At 40.7% G+C, this 23,046-nt stretch overlaps 1 protein-coding gene across 1 annotated transcript in view; it reads left to right on the forward strand.

The window, feature by feature from the left end:
• Window positions 1-1,246: 1,246 nt before the first annotated feature.
• Window positions 1,247-23,046, forward strand: part of KCTD16 (potassium channel tetramerization domain containing 16) — a 196,641-nt gene continuing 174,841 nt past the window's right edge. Inside the window, exon 1 of the mRNA XM_070933939.1 lies at window positions 1,247-2,078. Within this exon, the coding sequence (XP_070790040.1) occupies window positions 1,247-2,078 (832 nt within the window). The remainder of the gene's footprint in view (window positions 2,079-23,046) is intronic.

Below are 23,046 nucleotides of genomic sequence, written 5' to 3' on the forward strand. Positions count from 1 at the left end.
GAACCGAACGAATGAGTCCCACCCACTCCAGGTTTGCTTTCTCAAAGCCATATTCCTTTAAGATGATGTAATAGCAATTTCCCTGGATGGTTTCTTCCCTGCACCGCTGAAACAACAGCATCTGAACTGCACTGGGAACTGTGGAACCACCCAGCTCAGCAACCAGAGCTGCAGCTTAGGTAGTGAAAGCACCAGGAGCAGCTTCCCTGGGCAGCCTTTCAAACCTGCTGCAGGTTTGCACTCTCAGCCTAGCTGAGGACATGAGAGGCTCTCTGTGGAGAGTGATGGAGAAAGGGACCGCTCTGGGATGGTACCCCTGAAAGATGCCTGGGGTGTTCTCAGCATCTGGGCTTTCTGCAAGTCATCAAAACCAAATTCTCTGCCCTCCTAAAGGATCCTGACTTTGGGATTTATGTTGTTTTGCCTGTTCTGCCTCGTCTCTTGCTACACGGCTCTATTTCTCTTCAGTGCCTATTCCTGGTTAACTTTTGCATGTGTGGGTTTAAGTCTTAACTTCTGCCTGGATCTTGCCAAATGGACTCAGCTTATCTTCCCTGAGCCTTTTCCCGTTTGGATTTGCTGCTTCTCTAGTTCCAACCTACCACAACCACGATGTTGCTTCTGGAGCTGCTTAGAAAATGTTGTTGCTTCCTCTCAGAAGAACTGCATGCAGCAGCGTAACCAAGGTAAGGAGATTCTCATCTCCTTTAAATGAGAATCGTGGGCAACATGAAATGTGCAGGGATCAGTTAATGCCTTTTCTGACAGGCAAAGAAATCCAAAGGAACAAAAAAAGAGAAAAAGGATACAATAAGCAAATGTTCCCTTTAAAAGGGTGACTTGTGGAGCTTTCGTAACTCAAATGCTTTTTGTTCTTTCAATCTTTTTCTCCATGCATAGGGGGATAATGATTTTCTATTTTTCTTCTTATTCAACAGGCTTGTGAATAACAGGGATCGTAGGTTGATCATACTGTTTTGGGCTTTAGTGGAAGATTATTTGATTGCATCTTGTGACCTGAGCTTTCTTCATCCACCAGTTTTTATGACCACCCTTTCTAGAAAAACTGAAAACAAAAACCAATTCCACATCTTCCTTTCCATTTTTCCCTCCCTACCATCCCACAGTTACCAGGCTCCTTAAATGTTAGGAGATCCTTGGGGGAACGGATCTCGGCACCTTGTTGAAACCTTGGGTGTCAGTGGGAGCTCTGCCATAACTTTTGGTTGGTTGGTTTGAAAGTACCATGGCCTTGAGTGGAAACTGCAGAACTTACCTCCCTCCTAGAGAACAAGCAACTGCTGCACATCCCTTCCCAGAGGTGATAGAACTGAATGTGGGGGGCCAGGTTTACTTCACTCGCCTCTCCACGTTAACAGGCCTTCCTCACTCCCTGCTTTGGAAAATGTTCACCTCCAAAAAAGAGACAGCCAATGACCTGGCCAAAGATTCCAAAGGAAGGATTTTCATTGACCGAGATGGCTTCCTATTCCGTTACATTCTGGACTATCTCAGGGACAAGCAGGTGGTCCTGCCCGACCATTTTCCAGAGCGAGGAAGGCTCAAGAGGGAAGCCGAGTACTTTCAGCTTCCAGATTTGGTCAAACTCCTGACGCCAGATGAGATCAAGCAAAGCCCTGATGATTATTGCCATAGTGACTATGAGGAGGTTTCCCAAAGCAGTGACACAAGAATATGCGCCCCTTCATCTCTCATGACCTCGGATAGGAAGTGGGGCTTCATTACCATTGGCTACAGAGGTTCATGCCCCATGGGCAGAGAGACCCAAGCAGATGCCAAATTCAGAAGAGTCCCGAGGATTTTGGTTTGTGGCAGGATTGCTCTAGTCAAAGAAGTTTTTGGAGAAAGTTTGAATGAAAGCAGAGACCCAGACCGAGCTCCTGATAGATACACTTCTAGGTTCTACCTGAAGTTCAGGCACCTGGAACGGGCTTTTGATATGTTGTCAGAATGTGGATTCCACATGGTAGCCTGCAATTCCTCTGTGACGGCTTCTTTTGTCAATCAGTACACTGATGATAAAGTGTGGTCCAGCTACACAGAATATGTCTTTTATCGTAAGTACAATTGATGTCTGATATTGGTTCAGTTTGCTTGAAGTCTGTTTCTTTTGAGGGCCCCCTTTCTAGTTCATACGAAACTCACCGTCTATGCTTTTAATTTGAGTTTTTATTCTAGGAAAACAGGGTCCAAGGGGGATAAGTTTAGAACAAGTCTTTTCGGCACAGATTGACTGTAAATTCAGGGGTACGATCTTGGCTAGGTGGCAGCACAGACTGCCAGAATTTCTGGATCCTCCTTATGTCCAACCCACATTCAAAGACAAATACAGAGACGCTACTATCTCTTTTATGTTAACTATTAATTGGATTGTCTGATGTGTTATCTGAGAATTCACTTAGTAGAATCAGGGCTCACAAAAAGGGACTGCTGATTTAATTACAGCAAATTTTCAAATGTGATTTAATGTGGGTGTTTGGAATAATCACGCCCAGTCAGCAAAAGCATCTGTCAACAATTTAACTTGCTTTCATGCAGAGGAAGGAAGTAAAAATCTACTCATTCCATCCCTTTTCCAACAGGATCCTTTTTCTTAAAAATAAATATTTTAAAATAGTAACTGGTTGCTGAAGAATGACATTCCAATAATAATTCTGACATAAGGATCATTGCTATTTTGCTGACTTTTTAAGGTGTCTCATTAGTTATAGTATCTGATGTAATGTTTTGCTATTTCTGAACATTCTGCTATTTTTTTTCTGACAACAATATAGTTGTATTCGACTACCGTACAAGTTCTTGCGTAGATTTGATCCTCATCAAAATAAGATTTTTAGTTTATGTGAACACCAATATGAAATTGAATTGCTTTTCCCTGTTACTCTACATTTAAATGAGAGCTTATAGTAGTTTTGAAAAGTAATACAGACATTGCAATGTTGCTCTTATTGTGGTTCAGTAATAAATGCTAATACTTGAATTAGTGACTTAATTGGAAATGTAATTTATAGGGATGCTTATGTTAGGAAACTTTATGGCATGTTTTATATTAGAATACTTGATGTGCTGTAATGTTAATTTATTTAAAACACTTTTTTTTTGCTAAAATCCTCTGATCCACCCTATTTTAAAAAATAATGGACAAAAACAATGTTAACTATATATGATTGTACAAGGACAAAAACAGAATGTTAGCTATATATGATTGTACATGGTTGATTATTTTTGCGTGTTTTAGAAGAGCTGGATTTCTTCTTTGTACTTATATTAGGAAAATGAGAAAACATTCGAGATTGCCAATTTGTAGTTAAAATCAATGATATTCATGCTGTTAATTAGCTTCTCGTTTTCCTTTTGGATTGCTGTTTAAATTTTAGTATTTTCTTTTTCTGGTTTTTTTTAATATTGAGGTTTTTTTTAATCTATATGAAACATTGGTCATCAGGGGCCTCAAAGTATGGTGATGACTAAATCTTATCATCAGATTCAGAAGATGAAGTATTGGTGTCGGAACAATGTCTCAATGCCAATTAACAAAGGCTGAAATCCTATTAAATGGAAATAGATTGCACTGCTGGCTGGCTCATAGGTCCATGATTTGCATAGGTCTATGATTCTGGATGATGTATACTCCTGTCCCTCAAAAACAACAACAACAAAAGTCCCCTAGCTTTGATGTACCATTGGATTCATCTCTGTCATTCAGAATAGCAGCAGTGGCCCAAAGTCCATTTGGTCAGCTCTGGCAGATTTAACAGTTCTGATCTCCCTGAATCCTGAACAGGAGTGTCTCCAATGATCCATATTTTGGTAATTTTCCATTTAGATTATTCACAATACATCAAGGGATCTGCATGCAATGGGTTCCAGAAAATGATTGCAAAGTTGCAGTTGATACCTTACTTGGAACACTTTTTGACTAGAACATTTTGAGGCTAAACTGGTAGAGCAACATTAAAACTCAATAACATTATTTTTAAAAAGATTTCAAGATTTTAATGATGTACAGGGGTTTCAACAGTTTAGGAACTCATACCAAGGGTAATCCTCTTATAGTATGGTATGTACATTGGGAGGTAGTGATGGTGGTATTAGCAGCAGGATTGTTAAGTATGTATATTGTATTATACATGGGCGCAAGAGATGACTATTTCTGTTATGGCATCTATAGCTATAGTACATTGGTTGCACGAGAGTTTCAGATATTAACACCAAATCTTAAAATGGCTCAGAACCCAAATATCTGAAAGATCACTTCTTCCAATACCAGTACATCAACAAAGAGACAGCTGCTTGTGATCCAAAAGTCTAGTGGCTGGGAGTAGATACCATAGTAGCACTTCGTTTATGGAACTCTCTTAAAGGAAATATTTCATTCACAGCATATCACCCAGGCATATTTCTATAGATGATTTTATTTATGTTTTTGTTTTTGAGCTTGTTTGTTTTATACAAAAAACAAAAGCTTCTCTGAGATAAAGAACGATGCTTATATAAGTAAGATTTACTTATTAATAAATTTCATAATGCCCTTTCTGTTTAAATGTTAAAAGTGGTCATTCTCTTGCCCCATCCTTTGAAATTCGTGACTTGTAAAACAAATAATTGTTTTGATAAGTTTTTGCACTGCTCTCACGCACAAACCAGCATGGTATAGGCTTGCACTTTTGGATGTTTGGTACTATAGTTCACATCATCATTGATGATTGATGGTGCTAGTGTTGCAACTTGTCACTTGGTGTCATGAAATAAATGGGCTTTCTCTGACTGATCTATCTCCCTCCAAGTCATCAATGCAAGGATGTAGTCATACTTGGATTTAATACATAAATCCACATAATTTTCTTCATTTTTATTTTTCCTTACTCTTACGTATATCCCTCTTTTCCTCTACGGCTCTTAAGGTAGCATATCTGTGTTGACCTCACAATTTATCTGTACAATGATAATATGTAATAATGGTTGAGATATAGGGACTAAGTTTTAGTAGTTCAGAGGGTTCCATCTGAGAACCCTAATCCCAGCCTAAATCTCTAAACCATGGGTCTCTAAACTTGGCAACTTTAAGACTTGTGGACTTCAACTCCCAGAATTCCTCACCCAGCTTTGTTGGCTGATCAAATCTGGGAGTTGACGTCCACAAGTCTTAAAGTTGCTAAGTTTGAAGACCCCTGCTCTAAGCACTCAATCATTAAATCTGGGTCTCCCTAATCCCAGCCTAATTCTCTAAGCACTCAATCATTCATTGGACAAGGAACATTTTATAACATTTTATAACAATCATAATTGTTGGGAAACTTTTCAGTTAAGTCTCAGACTGGGAGTCATAGTACAGAACCCGTATTGATCATGTTTATTGATGACTTGTATGAGAACTGGGATATAGTGGTGGTACATTTGTTCTGGTTCTCCTTTATCTTTCAGCAACTTTTGATACTATTGACCGTGGTATCTTTCTGGACATAATGTGGAGATCAGGAGTGGGAGGCACAGTATTGGGTTTCTTCTTTTTTTCACAGCTGGTTTTAGTTGATGTTGGTGTTGACTGGCAGGAGTGGTTGCAACTGAGGCCCCTTATGTGTGGGTGCCATAAGACTTGATGTTTGTATCATCAATATGCTATCAATATCCTGTTCCTTGGGATGATTAAGTGCTATTTGTTTGGATTTGGATGAGAAGAAGCAGACTTAAACTCCACCCTGGAAAGACCAAGTCACTTTATGTTTTGTATTATCAAGCCTTGACTATTTTTAATTCTGAATAGGATGATGCCCCTTCAGATACAACTAGTATGGAATTTGGGGATGTCCTAGATTCAAAGCCCCTACTTAAAGAGCAGGTGACTGCTGTTGCTGGGGTGGGGTGAGGTCTGCTGAAATACATTTGGTGTGACAGTCACATCCTTTCTTGGACTGGGAGTACAATCCAATGGTCAATCACATCTTCGTCAACTTTTATGTGGACTATTGCAATGTGCAAGGTTGGGATGTCATTTGGAAGCTGCAGCTGATCCAGAACAGTGGTGTGGACAGAGCTGTTATCCATGTGGGCAATCGCTTCCTAGTCAGCTGCCAAGTCCAATTAAAGGTGCTGGTTGTGATCTATAAAACCCTTCTTGGCATATTTATCTGAGGGACCACCAGTCTTCTATTCATTCTGCCTATCCAATAAGATCTGACGAAGTGGATATGCTCCAGGTCCCATCTTTAAATCAGTGTCATCTGATAGAACTTAGGTGGTGTACCTTTATTCTATCTGATTTCCCTTCTGGAATACGATCCTTGCAAAGGTTTGAGTAGTGCCAAACCTGCTGTTTTGGAAGACTTAGCTGTTCGCCCAGGTGCTAGGCAACGTGAGCTGCTGTGACAATTTTATTAATGTGTTACGCCTAGTTATCCATTTCCCTTATTTCTATTGTTTTGGATTCTTTTTATATCTCATATGCCACCCAGAGTTGCTCTGAGTTGAGCGGCCCATACATCACATTTATCAATCAGTCAATAAATTAATAATCAGAATGGGATTTGAGGGTCATAAAAAATGCTGTAGGCTGCTCATCCTTGTAGATTAGAGAAGTATATGAAAGGCTGCTGCTTGTTTATTTGTTGAGAAGAATTATAAAATTCTAAGCCTCAATATCAGTTTCTGGGCACCAATAATTCTGTTGTAGTTTAAAGGTTTGCTGACTCAGCATTCCAATTCCAAATGAACTCGATGTTTGTCAGGACTGAAGAGTTAAACGCTTTTATCATGCTCTATTTATTGACAAATTGTGGATGGACACTATACACTCATTTATATATTGCCTTGAGATGAGGCCATTCCAATTTTCAGGGTGGGTTGAACATTGACATTCTGGTTTAAGTGTTATCTTAGTACTTCATACTTCTTAAACAGAAGACAGATTCATGTTGGCCATTTTATATGTTAATGACTGTATCCCTTTCTGGCTCCATGGACTGACAGTGGTGGCGACAGCTGGTGGCAGTGGCAGCGGGAGCTGGCGGAGGGGATGGTTTCCAGCATGTAATCTAATCAGTCTTAATGTACCTTTTCACTCAACTGATAATATTTGCTACATTAAAAAAAAAAAAAAAATCTATACTATTCTTGTAGTCTTATTTTGAACCGAACAGTACCTAGAAGATATACTGTATGACATGGTATCTCACAAGGCAACATCTAAGGCAGGGGTGTCAAACTTGATTTCATTGAGGACCGCATCAGAGTTGTGTTTGACCTCGGAGGCCTGGGCGTGTGTGGACAGGGTGGGCATGGCTAGGATGGGATGACCAGCTCGACGTTACTTGTGTCGGAACGCCTGTGGTAGCCCGAGTGCTCTGCCAGTGAAAACGGGCTCCCGAGCTCCATTTTCGGCTGTGATGGCCTCTTGCAACCCTCTGCCAGTGAAAATGGAGCTCGGGAAGGCCACATGTGGCCCTCCTGAGCTCTGTTTTCGCTGCCAAAGGCACTGTGGGCCAGTTCTTCATGGTTTTCAGGGTAGCCCCATGGGCCAGATCTAAGCAACCCATGGGCCAGATCCGGCCCGTGGGCCTTGAGAATGACACCCCTGATCTAAGGGATCAATCTGGTCTATTAGACCAGACTAGAACTGCCTACTGTACTTAGGAAGGAGCAGGATCATTGTAGAACAGTGCCTTTAACCCCAAACTCTTGCAGACAATCCAGAAGGATGCTATGAACAATGGCATCACAGGCTGCACTTCCTCTATCCAGCTTCCACAAAAGGTCCAGAGGATCAATTTAGTTCATATTTAAAGAAATTTAACATGCTAGAGACAGCTAGGTTTTACTCTGATCAGTGGATCCAAATTTTATTTTATTTATTTTATTTTATTTTGAATTTGTATACCGCCCTTCTCCCTGAGGACTCAGGGCGGTGAACAGCCAAGTAAAAACATCAAGTACAAATATTAAATTGATTTATTCTTGTTTATATAATATGTGGACCCTCAGAAATTTGGCTCCTATGAAATCAGTGGGTGTCACAAGAACCCACTCTTTGGACAGGACTTTGATGCAAAGCAGGAAAAGCTAGCTGGATCAGGAGATCTGAAGACATAACAAAGTCCATATCCAGGCTCCAACCCAAAGTTAAGTCAAGAGTCCCTTGAATCAAAACTTCCCAATTTGAGAATTCATGAAACAGGCACCTCTTGAACCCCATTCTCCTGAGAAAGGCCCCTTGTTAAGTTTCCTGAGAGTCTCCCAAATTGCATACCAATTTTGTCCAGGGGAATGTTTTATCCTGCCCTGAGTCAGATGTTAAGACTCCTGAACCAGGGAGAGTGTGTGTGAAATCCATTAACCTGGATGAATTTTTGTGACAGAATGATGCTGGTGAAGTGCTGATGAAGTGCCTGTGGTAGAATTAAGAGGTCACTGCACAGAGATCTTGCTGTTAAAAGTAGTATCTTTTCCTAGGGGAAAATGTTGTTTTCATTATTTTTTATTTATTAAATATGAACGCCGCCCAAGTCTCAATGCCTCTTGTTCCATATGAGATTCTCTCTTACCCCTTCCATGGGTTCATGAATGCACATAACCAATGGCAACTTAGGATAAAATATCACTTCCCATCTCGCCAATGTATGCAAAGCAACACCAGGGAGTGGTACATTTGCTCAAGCAATTATACCTGGATACATCATACACGCTGCTGCATAATATTTGATTTTTGCTGAGATGCATCTTTGATAGGAATATTTTTGAATCCCCTCTTGGACATCCTAGAATTTTATTTTGAAAATGTAGAGAATGGTAAAAGCCCCTTAACATCAAATTTCAAAAACTCTGAGGACCAATAAAACTGACAGCTGGTTTTCTAATGGGACATTCCAGCTTCTTTACAGCTGCATATCCATAATTATTTAATTAGAGCTGCCAACTGTGCCTCTATAAGCATTAATTCATCAAGCTGTTGAGTTTAGGTTAATGGCCCGAAACAGTGGGAGGTATTTCTAAAGCAACTAGTTAGCAAAGACATTCTTTCCGATCAATTTAGGAACCTCCTATCCAGATGCACAGAGAAGATAAACATCTGATTGAAAGATTTCTTACTTTTCAAAGGAGAAGAGAGAAACCATTTTTATTATGTAAAATCCTTCTTTTGTGAATTTTTGAAGGCGGAAATACTGCATCCCTCATTCCCAATATTCAGATGGATTAAGAAAAGCTATCGATTAAGTGACTGTGCAGATGTCTGGGGAGCAGCACAAAAGGGAGAGAGAGATCCTGTTTCTCTTCATGAAGGAGACAGGAAAATGCCCCCAATTCCTGTGGGGGACTTGTGTTTGCTTGTACTTGCAGATGCCACTAAAGGCAGCCAGCACAGCAAAGCTATTTCTGCTTTGCTGGGTGAATGGTGATAAAGTAGATGCTGGGAAGCAAAAGCAAATCCATTCTGCATGTTCAGGGCAACTGGGCTGTGCTCCAGTTTTAAACTAGGCTGGTTAAAGATTGTGGCTCTGTGTGTGTGTGTGTGTGTGTGTGTGTGTGTGTTGAACAGACCTGTGGATTACAGTCTCTTTGTACAATAAAGGTTGAAACAGAGGATTTTGTGCTTCCTGTTAAATGAATCACTGGTCCAGCTTTCTCTGGATTGAGTAGATTTCCTATTAATTCTTTATGTGCCTCCCCCTTCTGTTTTGCTCTTCATTTTATCTCCTTTTTCATGAGAAGAAGTGCATTTTGCCTCTTTCCCCCTTTTCAGTGTTCAATATGCCACTTTGTTTTTGTTAGTTTCAAAGTCATGTCGAACCCATCATGACCCCATGGACAATGTTCCTCCAGGCCTTCCTGTCCTCTACCATCCTCTGGAGTCCATTTAAGCTCACACCGACTGCTTCAGTGACTCCATCCAGCCACCTCGTTCTCTGCCATCCCCTTCTTCTTTTGCCCTCAATCGTTCCCAGCATTAGGCTCTCTTCCAGTGAATCCCTCCTTCTCATTAGGTGGCCAAAGTATTTGAGGTTCATCTTCAGGATCTGGCCTTCTAAAGAGCAGTCAGGGTTGATCTCCTCCAGGACTGACCAGTTTGATTGCCTTGCAGTCCAAGGGACTCGCAAAAGTCTTTTCCAGCACCATAGTTCAAAGGCCTCAATTCTTTGGCACTCAGCCTTTCTTATGGTCCAACTTTCACAGCCATACATTGCAACTGGAAAAACCATAGCTTTGACCATACGGACTTTGTTCGCAGGGTGATGTCTCTGCTTTTTAGTATGCTGTCTTGGTTCTCTACAATTTCTCTAAAATCTGCTCTCGATATACAAAATTGTGGCATAGTGAAGATGCAGGTTAGTTGTTGATGTGAGTGAGGATATCGCCAGTTCCAAATGTGAATGCATTCTGGAAAATTTCTGTATGGGGGGGTCTCTCCCTATCAATTGCTTTTACCATCTCTATTCTTCCTGGTGCAGGTAGAAGGCTGCACCAACAGCCTTAGTAGTGTTGCTCTGAGCAGCACAGACTAACTTTGATTTTGATTTCCAACAATGCCTTGGCATGATGCCAAGCTAATACTATTGTGGAATAGTCAAGTGATGCCATATAATCTGGCAACCCAGATTAAAGTTCTGGGCTGGAAAAAGTGGAGTCCAAAAAGTTTTTCAGCAAGAGCTTTACAAGGAGCTGTGGAACATCCCCACAGTATTAAAAAATGCAGATTAATATGGGAAATGGGTGAAGCAGACTCATAAATCAAGACATGTGCTCCAGACCAAAAATGAGTTCCCTTTCTTTATCTTAGTTTACATTTTCCATCACTTAGGAAAGGGAAAATGAAACAGTCCAAAGAGAGGCTAAAAACCAGTGGTGAAATCCAATCCTTTTTACTACTGGTTCTGTGGGTGTGGCTTCGTGTGCGTGGCAGGGGAAGGATACTGCAAAATCTCCATTCCCATACCACTCCAGGGGAAGGATGCTGCAAAATCTCCATTCCCTCCCCACTCCTGGGGGAAGGATATTGCAAAATCTCCATTCCCACTCTACTCTGGGGCCAGCCAGAGATGGTATTTGCTGGTTCTCCGAACTGCTCAAAATTTCCATTACCAGTTCTCCAGAACCTGCCAGAAGCTGCTGGATTTCACCCCTGGCTAAAACAATGTAATACTTTAAAGGGGGGATTGTGATGGTTCAATGGTTAAAGACACTGAGCTTTTCAGTTGAAAAGCTGACAGCCTAGGTTCGATACCCGAGCACTGCACAATGGGGTGAACTCCTGTTCCTGTTTTAGCTCCTGCCCACCTAGGAGTTTGAAAGCACGCAAATGCGAGTTGGTTAATAGGTACCACTTTGGTGGAAAGATAACAGAGTTCTGTGCGCCTTTAGTGCATAGCCATGTTGGCCACATGACCATTTCCTTGGCCAAGAAATGGAGATGAGCACCACACCCTAGAATTAGACACAACTGGATAGGGAAATCTTTATCTTTTACTTTAAAAGAGATTTGATGAGGCTCAACCAAATGATCACTGTGGAATCCATCTTCCAAAAGCCTTATTATGCCCCCCCCCAATATGCTCTTTTAAAAGGGAATAAGGCAAAGGGAAAAATAAGGCTGCCAATGATTAGAGGTGGCAAAGGTATCCTAGTTCCAAGATGAACGAACCTCCCCTATGAATGCTAGTTTCAAAGACAGGTCCAAAAATGCATAAAGTAATTTAGGATGCACATGGTTAGCTATTGTGAGAAAGGGAATGCAGGAATAAATGGATTTGTTTTTTCTGTTCTTCACATTCATACTCTGCCACTCACCTAATGAGTCCAGACACACCTGTACATAAATTTATCCATAATACCTGGAGACACTTTTTGAAGTATATAGAAGCTCCTTTTAAAAAAAAAAGTGATGGATATTATTTCAGGCTTGTCTTAGCTTCATGACCACATCTATAAAAATTCTGTGTAACTGGTTTTAAAAACAACAACAAAAAAACTTCAGGACATCCATGGCTGTGGGGTGTAAATTAATTAACAGGCTTTCCAAGCCTTTAAAATGACTAGCTACTTTGATTCGTTATTCAACCCCTAAGGAGATGGCCCCATTTTTCACCTTACTTTTCAACAAAATGCATTTGGCTTGTTCATTCCACTGCTCAAATCTTCTGTGAATACGAAGAAATAGTTACGGTATACTCATCAAAAGTGCAGAGGTTCCAGGGAAAATACATTCTCTGCTTAAGGAGAATCATAACGTGACAAACGCATGAGCCACCATCCCAAATGCTTGTGGGGACAGATTCGCCTTTGAGTCCTCCCTCAGCATGGCTGGAATGTCAGCATAATATCATAGCAATAGCACTTAGACTTATATACTGCTTCACAGTGCTTTTACAGCCCTCGCTAAGCAGTTTACAGAGTCAGCCTATTGCCTCCAATAATCTGGGTCCTCATTTTTACTGCCCTCGGAAGGATGGAAGGCTGAGTCAACCTTAAACCGGTGAGATTTGAACTGCAGAACTACAGCTAGCAGTCAGCTGAAGTAGCCTGCAGTGCTGCACTCTAACCACTGCGCCATCTTAGCTCTTTAGGTCATGATAATATCATGATCTTTAAAAAAAAATGACATAGTCACCTGGCCCTGTACTTTGATTGTGGCATTTGATTGTGGTTTGTTTTGGTAGACTGCAAGTCAGTTCATCACCTTATCAAACACCTTGGAAAGTACAGTGTGTGGGTATACGTGCCTAGACAAACTTATTCCATGCACACATAGGAATAAACTTACAAGGTATGGCTAAACAGTAGTGAAAACGCACGAGATAATATAGAGCTTTGAATCCATTAAGCACATTTTATTCCTGCTGATATATTCAGATGCAGATGCAGGGTTCGGATATCTAGGAGGTCAAGTTTTACAACTTTCGCGGAAAAAAAAATGTTACGAATAATGGCAGAAAAGCATTTTCACATATACTTTACCAAGGTCTGTATGCCACCTAGTTAAAGGAATGGAGTTCCATTAATTCAAACTTTGTTGTGAAATAAAGGTTTAGAAGGAATATGAAATCCTATCTACAGTACATTGTTCCAGAAACCTTTTGGTATTTTCTTTAATTTGCATAGGCATCCTTCAGTCTCAAGAGACTATGGTATTGTGCTCTGGAAAGAGGTCCTAAAACAGCATTTAGTGTAACTAAAAAGGCCAATTCGAGAGTGGCAATCCCTTCCACACTGAGGGCAGATACATTCTGTCCCCTGCCCAGCCCCCAGATTTCACTGGTTCCAGGACTGCCTCTTGGCCTCAGCCTGCCGAACAAGTGTCTCTTTGAACTGAAGAAGGCCATGCTGCGTCTTTAGCCTCCAAGCTGAACAATTGGAGGTCAAGGTTTCCCAGTTGTTAATGTCCATTCCCAGGGCCTTTAGGTCTCTCTTGCAGATATTCTTATATCGCAGCTGTGGTCTCCCTCTGAGGCGCTTTCCCTGCGCTTTCCATACAGAAGATCTTTCAGAATCCAACCATCAGCCATTCTCACGACATGCCCCAGCCAGCATAGACATCGCTGTTTCAATAGTGTATACATGCACAAATTCTAGCACATTCCAAGACTGCACTATTTGCAACTTTGTCCTGACAGGTGATGCCAAGAATACATTGGAGACAGTGCATATGAAAAGTATATGAAAAAACCTCTCTCCTGCCATGCGTAGAGGGTCCAAGACTCACTGCAGTACAAGAGTGTGCTCAGGACGCAGGCTCTATAGACCTGGATCTTTGTATGTTCCATCAGCTTCTTATTCAGCCTTACTCTCTTTGTAAGTCTGGAAAATGTAGTGGCTGCTTTACCAATATGTTTATTCAGCTCAGTATCTAAAGAGAGAGTGTCAGAGATAGTTGACCCGAGGTATACAAAGTCATGGACAACCTCCAGTTCTTGTGCAGAGATTGTAATACAGGGAGGTGAATCCACGTCCTGACCCATGACTTGTGTTTTTTTTTTATATTTCTTTAATAACTTCATAATAATAGCGACCTATGTTCCTTTCCATAGGCATGCTTACCTAGTGCAGTTCTGTTGAAAAGGTGAAAAACAGAAAAAGAAGATATTATGTTCTTCGGAAAAGAACATAATCTACTTGTCAAACATTCTCAAACCTGCATATTCATAGAGGATTGCAATGTAATTCAGCCCCTGTGATCTTCGTAATATGCAGTTTTATGTGAGATATGGGTGAATGATTTATTACCTATGTGCATTCTCGGCTTGGCAGAATTTGAAATTGCCTATATTGACCATTGGGATTTATGCACTCCATCATTTATTTATCTCATGACGATTCAAAAATGTAAAACAAAGTTTAGAGTTAGTCATCTTATTTTCTAAGTGAACTACCGTGCAGAGTTTCTTTCTTTTCTTTAATATATCACTGATTGCAGAATTACTTACTTAACCCTATATAAACAATATACAGACATGGGTATTATTTTCTAGATACGCTATGAGCAGTTGGCAGCCTTGACAGTGCTGCACAATGAAGACTGAAACGTGCCATAGGGAAGTGGAGCATTGTGTGACTGTGGGAAGATGCTCCTGAAATAGTTTGTGCCTGGAATAGTGTTCTGCTTGCTTTAGACAAGAGGTGGGCATCTAGCAGGCCTTATCTACTTTTATGTTGCTTTAAGTATCCACCTCCGAAAACTGAAGTGACTGTTTCCCATCATAGTACAGTCCCTAAAATAAAATAAAAATAAAGCAAATAAACCCCTCCCCAAACTCCTAAAAACCCAGCCTCAAATTCATGGTTGACTCCACCTATCTATCCTCCAAATTAAAAGATAAAAACACTGATGCTAATTATTATAACATATGATAGTAATTAATTAGGATATGGTCGCCAAAGTAGGAGAGAGTTGGGAAGATTTTTGATTGTTTCTTAAGTGGACTTCTTTAATATGGAGGTGGCAGCTACATTTTTAGTTAGAAGCATCTTGAGATCTCCAACTGCCTTTTTAATAGGTCCAGTTATTATCTAAAAGCAAAGCACATTTTGAAGTTATTGCGCTGTGCAGTAGATGACACAAACTGCTGATTGTTCTAAAATGTAATGATTTCTCATGAGAGCCAGAGTTCCAAAGCACTCAGAATGTACAAGAGGAAGTGTGGGAGGAAGGAAGTTCAAATGCTGTTGGATTTATGCAGTGCCAGAGTGCAAGACAGATTGCGCTCAGGATGAGAATTGAGGGAACCAAAACACATCCCTTGAGACACAGTAGAATTTCCCTAAATGGAAGATGAAATGATCCTAATTCATAGAAAGAAATATTCAATAAGAACATTTATGTTACTTCCTTGGAGTTTTGCAGCGTAGGTTCCCCGAGTCAATTGAAATTAAAGCATTGGTAGTTTTCTGCACTGGAATTGTTTGATTGTGAAAAAATTATCCTAAATTATCATATATTTACTGGAAAAGATTTTCCACATAGTTGTTGTTGAGAATGGATACTCACTATATGTCTAATATATTGCATGTCCTGGATTGAAGGGAATGGGAGAAAGAAGGATTAACATGCAATTCAATCCTCCTATTATTTATTTATTATTTATTTATTTATTTTTCATATTTGTATACCGCCCTACTCCCGAAGGACTCAGGGCGGTGAACAGCCATAATAAATACAAATACATATAGAAGTTAAAAACTATTAAGAAACAGATTAAGTAATTTAGGCTCAAAGATTAAAAAACCTCCAAATTTATCTAAAGAGGTTTAAAACCCAATTTAAAAGCCAGTTTAAAAGCCAATTAAAAAGGGAGAGTTAGGCCAGACCAGCTTGTTGGAATAGAAATGTTTTCAGGGCACGGCGGAATATGCGTAAGTCTTGGATGTTTCGTAACTCCGGGGGAAGCCCGTTCCAGATGGTAGGTGCCCCCACAGAAAAGGCTCTCCCCCTGGGGGCCGTCAGTCGACATTGTTTGGCCGACGGCACCCTAAGGAGTCCCTCTCTATGGGAGCGAACTGGTCGGTGAGAGGCTATTGGTGGCAGGAGGCGGTCTCGTAAGTACCCTGGTCCTGAGCCATGGAGTGCTCTAAAGATAGTAACCAAAACCTTGAAGCGCACCCGGAAGACCACTGGGAGCTAGTGCAGCTCGTGCAGGAGGGGGGTTACATGAGAGCACCACATTGCTCCCATTACCACCCGCGCGGCCGCATTCTGGACCAGTTGGAGCCCTCGGGTGCTTCTCAAGGGGAGCCCCATGTAGAGAGCATTACAATAATCCAGGCGTGAGGTGACAAGGGCGTGAGTAGATTATGTGGTAGTATTATGAGTACTATTATGTGGTAGACATGGGGTATATGGAAATTCATAGTCTGCCACAAGGATCTAAAGGATCTGTTCCAGAAAAAGAAGTAAATGGGATGACAGACAGAAGACAGAAGAGCTTGTGGTTGAATAAAAAAGCTTTCCCCAAATGTTTGATTCATCTCTATCCATATAACTGGATCACATGGCATATCTATAGGAATAGATTCTATAGCTTTTTGATTTCATGACTCTAAGCAGAAAGTTATGATGGTGTGATGGATAATCTGTTGAATATTAACCAAGTTTCAATTTCTCCTGAAGCTTATTGTCTTTCTCTGAAAAGGCTCCGATGAATTAAAATGAGATATATGATTATAATTGGGGAGGGCAATAAATAATACTGAACACCATATGTTCCCTTCAACTGCAAGTTCTTCAACTGTAGAACTTGATCCACTAAAATCCTGAAGATTAAGGGTCACAAGCAGATTTTCTTGGCAAGTCTGGCATTTGTATGTTTAGCCTTATTGTCACATGATGTATCTTTATAAGCCTGTCACCTCCCCTAAAACAAGAACTCCTCCCCCCACTTTTGCTAAATTAAACATTGTGAAGTGATGACTTATGAAAGAAAAAGTTGATCAGGAAGAAAAAAGCATTTAGGAAAGTTTCTGACTATACAAGCTTCAGCCAGATGCCTCTGTCATTTTTACTGTGCTTTCATTTAAAAACAAAGTGATTTCACACATGGCTTAGCAGCATATTTTACACTATACTTTTTAATTGTTTTTGCACTGATTTGAAGCCTGGAATTTTTTTTGACAATTACAGTAGGTTGAGCTTAACTTGAAATAATGCCATAATTGACATTACAATTCTACAAATAATGTTTGAAAACTATTAGTTATGTATGTATACTGTATATGGGTGTGTGTAGATAGATTATATATCTCCATCTCCATCTCCATCTCCATCTCCATCTCCATCTCCATCTCCATCCATCCATCCATCCATCCATCCATCCATCTATCTATCTATCAATCAATCTATCTATCTATCTATCGATTCATTTCACAACAGGCATGTCATGAAGCATTTTCATTGTAGGAATAAGATTACTTGATTGGCAGCCAAGAAGAAAAGTAGTCACATGTCTATCAAATTGAACAGACTGTGATTCTAGCAGGAGACAATAACACTGGATTCTGTGATGCCACATTTCAGTGAGTCATTTTAATGGGTTTTTTTTTTTCAAATCAAGAAAGCTGCAAATGAACAAATACTTGTCAAGTTCTTTTATATCAACCAGCAACACAGGAGGTCCTATGTATTTCTTGCTCTCTGTAAAGAAAATAAGAGAGACGACTAACCTGTCATTTTGCATATTTCCCTAAGGACAAAAAAAAAAAAAGCCCTGTTCACAGTGATCTGTTCTTCAGACATGCACTATAGCAGCTAAAAATTGTGTTACTCTGCAATTCCAGATTCTTGGAGAGTGACACATCCCTTGTCTTTATTTAAAGTGGTGGGCAGCCAAAAGCCATGCTCTATGGCATGAGTCTTTGGCTATGATGTTAACCAGAGGGGTTTCTTCCTCATGATAGACATCATCTTGATTGGCAGCAGAACCAGCAGAGGTCGACCCAAGGCGCGTAGTCTGTGGGGTGCCACAGGGGTCGGTCCTTTTGCCCGTCCTGTTCAACATTTATGTGAAGCCGCTGGGCGAGATCATCCGTGGCTTCGGGGTGGATTTCCATCAGTACGCTGATGACACTCAGCTGTACATTTCCACCCCGGGCCACCCAATGATGCCCTTGAAGTGATGTCCCGGTGCCTGGAAGCTGTACGGATCTGGATGGGGAGGAACAAGCTCAGACTTAACCCTTCCAAGACCAAGTGGCTGTGGTTTCCGGGGTCCCATCATAGTCAGTTGACTCCATCACTGACTATTGGGGGTGAAATCTTGACCCCCTCAGAGAGGCCTCGCAACTTGGGTGTCCTCCTGGACTCGCAGCTGTCCCTGGAAGATCATCTGATGGCTGTGGCCAGGGGGGCTTTTTATCAGGTTTGCCTGATTTACCAGTTGCGTCCCTTTCTGGATCAGGACTCCTTACGCAAAGTCACTCATGCCCTTGTCACTTCCAATCTGGACTATTGTAACGCTCTCTACATGGGACTCCCCTTGAAGAGCACCTGGAGGCTCCAACTGGTCCAGAATGCGGCCGCGCGGGTAATTATGGGAGCGACCCGACACTCCCATGTAACACCGCTCCTGCACGAGCTGCACTGGCTCCAGGTGGTCTTCCGGGTGCGATTCAAGTTGTTGGTTGCCACCTTTAAAGCACTCCATGGCATGGGCCCTGGGTATCTACGAGACTGCCTTCTGCCACCGATAGCCTCCCATCGACCGGTACGCTCCCACAGAGAGGGGCTCCTCCAGGTGCCGTCAGCTAGACAATGCCGGCTGCTGAGGGGGAGAGCATTCTCTGTGGAGGCCCCTACCCTCTGGAATGAGCTGCCCCCGGAGATTTGTAGGATTACCGACCTGCATTCCTTTCGCCATGCCCTAAAAACATTACTATTCCAACAAGCAGGGCTGGTCTAAATAATAATAATAATATTTTTACTATTTTAATGGATTGTTTTATTAGAATTTTCGGCCAATTGATTTAATTGTTTTAACTTGTTTTTAATTTTTCTATTGTCATGGTTTTATTTCTGGCTGTACACTGCCCTGAGTCCTTCGGGAGAAGGGTGGTATAGAAATTTAATAAAATAAAATAATAAAATAATAATAGTGCAGGAATTGACTATTGCAGCGTCCTCAACTCAGGGTTATTCAATCCAGTTCACACATCCAGTGAAGAACAGCATTGCCTCCCACTCTCTGAACAGCTCTTAGCATTAGGAATTTTCCCTGATAGCCTATTGAAATTTACTTCCTTATATTTTAAGCCAGGGATGAAATCCAGCAGGTTCTGGAGAACCGGTAGTGGAAATTTTGAGTAGTTCAGAGAATTGGCAATAACCACCTCTGGCTGGTTCCAGAGTGGGGTGGAAATGGAGATTTTGCAGTATCCTTCCCCTGCCATGCCCACCACACCACGCCCACCAAGCCACACCCACAGAACCGGTAGTAAAAAAAATTGAATTTCACCACTGTTTTAAGCCCATTGTTTCTTGCCTATCTCCTGGAACAACTGTGAACAATTCTCTCCATTTTCTACACAGTAGCCTAAATAACTGGGAGGCACTTGTTGGGTCTCTGTAATTTTCTTTTCTCCACAATGAACTTCCAAAACACTTCCAATTATTCCTCATAAGATTTTTCCCCCCCTTCCAGGTCCCTTATCATCTTAGTTGCTTTCCACTGGACAGACGCCAGTTTATCAATGTCCTTCCTCTCATGCAATGCCTGGAACTCAAGGCAATATTTTAGGTGCTGTTTGAGTATTGCAGAATAGATAGGGAGGATGGCTTCTCTCCTGAACTGTTGACATGTATCATGGGAAGGGAATCAGTCATCCTGCGGGGGCGAGAGGGGTATCCACAGCCATATTCAAGAGAACTCATTGGAGTCTGGTGTCAGCTCAGGGAGAATACCAATAAAGGGAAAAGGAAGAAAGCTCTTAGGGAAAAAGACTAACATGTATGCTGATAATTTATTTTGCATTGGGATTACTTTGAATGCAAACTGCATTAAATATTTATTTTAATGAAGAAAGAACTAAATAACAACCTGGAATGAAGGCAAGTTAGATTTGATTTAATATGTCCATGCAACCCAATTATTTATATTTCTTTGACTTATGTGTGAACTACTTTATAATCATCGGTTTTAACATTCTCCAAATGCTGTGCTGCTGTTCCCCAATTAAAAACAAAAGATACAACACAATACACATTCACTCAGACAACAATATACATAAATGTATGGAAAATTTTATGAAGACTTAAAAAAAAATGCTTTCAGATATATGATCTGTAAATATTATAGCAAGGAAAAATGATAGATTTCATCCATGCCCAAATGGATCCCCAACCTTTGGTATTTGCATATCAATGTCGGTGCAAGTATCTAACTTTCACCTTTCCCATTTCTGTTGAATTTGCTAACCTGCAAAACAATAGCATTTCAGATGCTTATTGATTAACTCTGGCAGCTGCTTGTGGTTTTTTTAAATCATATAAAAGTAAAAGTGGGTACCGTACACAGTAGTTTTTTTAAAAAAACCCAACTTGTATAGCTTGTTTAAAGTTGCTGGTAGGAGGCATCAGTTTTGTAGGCTTGCTGGCTAGATACCCTCTCTACGGATGTCATGACTGTACTTTAGTTCCCTCCAGGCACCTGAAAGGTTTTTGTAACAGTCTGAAGCTGTGAGCTTCAGGTGGTGAGGGTGTAGTTGAATTTTCTCTACTCCTGAAGAGAAAGCACTTAACACTACACGATACTTCTTTGACTTTAAAAGCAATAATTGTAAGAAAGGGACAACAAATAACTTGGTGGGATCCAGCAGACAGACACAGGGAATGCTCACTTACAAATTAATTTTTGGACTTTACAGTATTTAAAGGGGATTTCAGTTTAGAATTGCCACTAAGCAAATACAAAATATTATATATGATATATTCTACAGTATGGCCTAAACAGAGCAGTGCGGTGGCCTAGAGCTGGAGCTCTCTCTTCACAATCAGGAGGCTGAGTTTGTTCTAGGTAGCGGTAGATATTTCTTTCTCTGGGCGCAATGAGTTATTGTCTGCTGTGAATTCCACATAGGCATCAGGAAGGGCATCCAGCCAGTAAATGTTCGAGCTCTGTTTAGTCACGCCCCAACTCCACCCCGATGCAAGGGATTACCAGGTCATTAAAACAGGGAAAAAATGTATATCCTATACATATATATTCTCTCTCTCATTCACTTGTTCTTTCTCTCCCACGCACACAAACACACACACATTTTTCCCAGTCTCACTTATTTGTTTCTCTGGATACTTCAGTCCCCCCTTAAATTAAACATTTGCTAATTGATTAACCCCCCAGGCCCCAGGGCTGGATCCACTTATACTCTCCTGAGCCACAAAATAAAACTTCCTTAGTTTAGGAAGCTGCATGATGCGATGAATGCTATCAAGTTGTAAGTGCCTATGAAAAAGCCTTTTTCCTTTATGATGTTCAGTCATTAAAAGGTAAATAATGAATATAGGAAAACTATATCTTAAGTGATAAATGTATCATTAAGTGATGTATATAGGGTTACTAGATATGTGAATAGGCAAAGGATGATACGGACTGTTGGAAAGGAAGACAATATGACAAAAAGAAAGACATACTAACTTTGTAATGTTCTTGGCATCTGTGACAAAAATTATAGCAGAAAGTGTACCCAAGCCTACAAGTACATTAAATTACTTTTTCCAGCATCAAAAAGACTGTTTTTTCTATTGCAATATTTTTCCAACAAATCTTTATTTTCAAGAACATATGCCAGTGATAATATAGAATCAATGATGATGTGCTTTTCCAATTTCACCATAGAAACATATGAAGGGGCATATGAACTACAGACTATATTGAGCATAAATTGGAAGGAACTGGATTGAAGCTAATTGCTGAAATTAACATAAATCTAGGCTGTTGAGTCTGCTGATGGACAAAAGAAAGAAAGAAGACAATTTAGAAGGCCACAAGACACAAACATTTGAAAGGCAATTGTGAAATCAGTCAATTATTTTTTAAAGAGACACTCAGAAAGCTGGACAATATTTCATTATAAGGCTATGTTATCTGGATGGGGGCATGAGGACAAAATAGAATAACAGAGTTGGAAGGGACCTTGGAGGTCTTCTAGTCCAACCCCCTGCTTAAGCAGGATATCCTACACCACTTCAGACAAATGGTTAGCCAATCTCTTCTTAAAAACTTCCAATGTTGGAGCATTCACAACTTCTGCAGACAAATTGTTCCATTGATTAATTGTTCTAACTGTTAGGAAATTTATCCTTAGTTCTAAGTTGCTTCTCTCCTTGATTAATTTCCACCCATTGCTTCTTGTCCTGCCCTCAGGTGCTTTAGAGAAAGTTTGACTTCCTCTTCTTTGCGGCAGCCCCTGAAATATTGGAACACTGCTATCATGTCATCCCTAGTGCTTCTTTTCATTAAACTAGCATTTCATTAAACTAGCAAATATCAGCATTAAATGTTCAAAGTTATATCCTTTTCTCATATAAAGGTCCTCAATTAACTTTATGAAACTAGTTCTGGATCAGTGGTGGGTTTCTACCAGTTCGCCCCAGTTCGGGCGAACTGGTAGTGGTGGTGGCAGGAGGCTCCACCCGGACATCATCACGGGTGCTCTGCACATGTGCAGAAGTGCCCTGTGTGCATGCTCACAGTCCCAAAATGGTAGCAAAGGTAAGTGAAAACCACTACTGTTCTTGATCTTAAGACAAGGAGGCCAAAAATGAAAGACCCCCAACTGAGAAATCAGACCAGTTCCAGCAACCATTCTTTATATGTTTTAGTCTCCAGTCCCCTAATCATCTTTGTTGCTCTTCTCTGCACTCTTTCTAGAGTCTCAACATCTTTTTACATTGTGGCGACCAAAAGTGAATGCAGTATTCCAAGTGTGGCCTTACCAAGGTATTATAAAGTGGTATTAATATTTCACATGATCTTGATTCTATCCCTCTGTTTATGCAGCCTAGAACTGTGTTGGCTTTTTTGGCAGCTGCTGTACACTGCTGGCTCATATTTAAGT

The sequence above is a fragment of the Pituophis catenifer genome, unplaced genomic scaffold (assembly GCF_029215685.1).
Source record: "Pituophis catenifer annectens isolate HBS135680 unplaced genomic scaffold, rPitCat1.0.hap2 SCAF_2, whole genome shotgun sequence".
Taxonomy (NCBI): Eukaryota; Metazoa; Chordata; class Lepidosauria; order Squamata; family Colubridae; genus Pituophis; species Pituophis catenifer.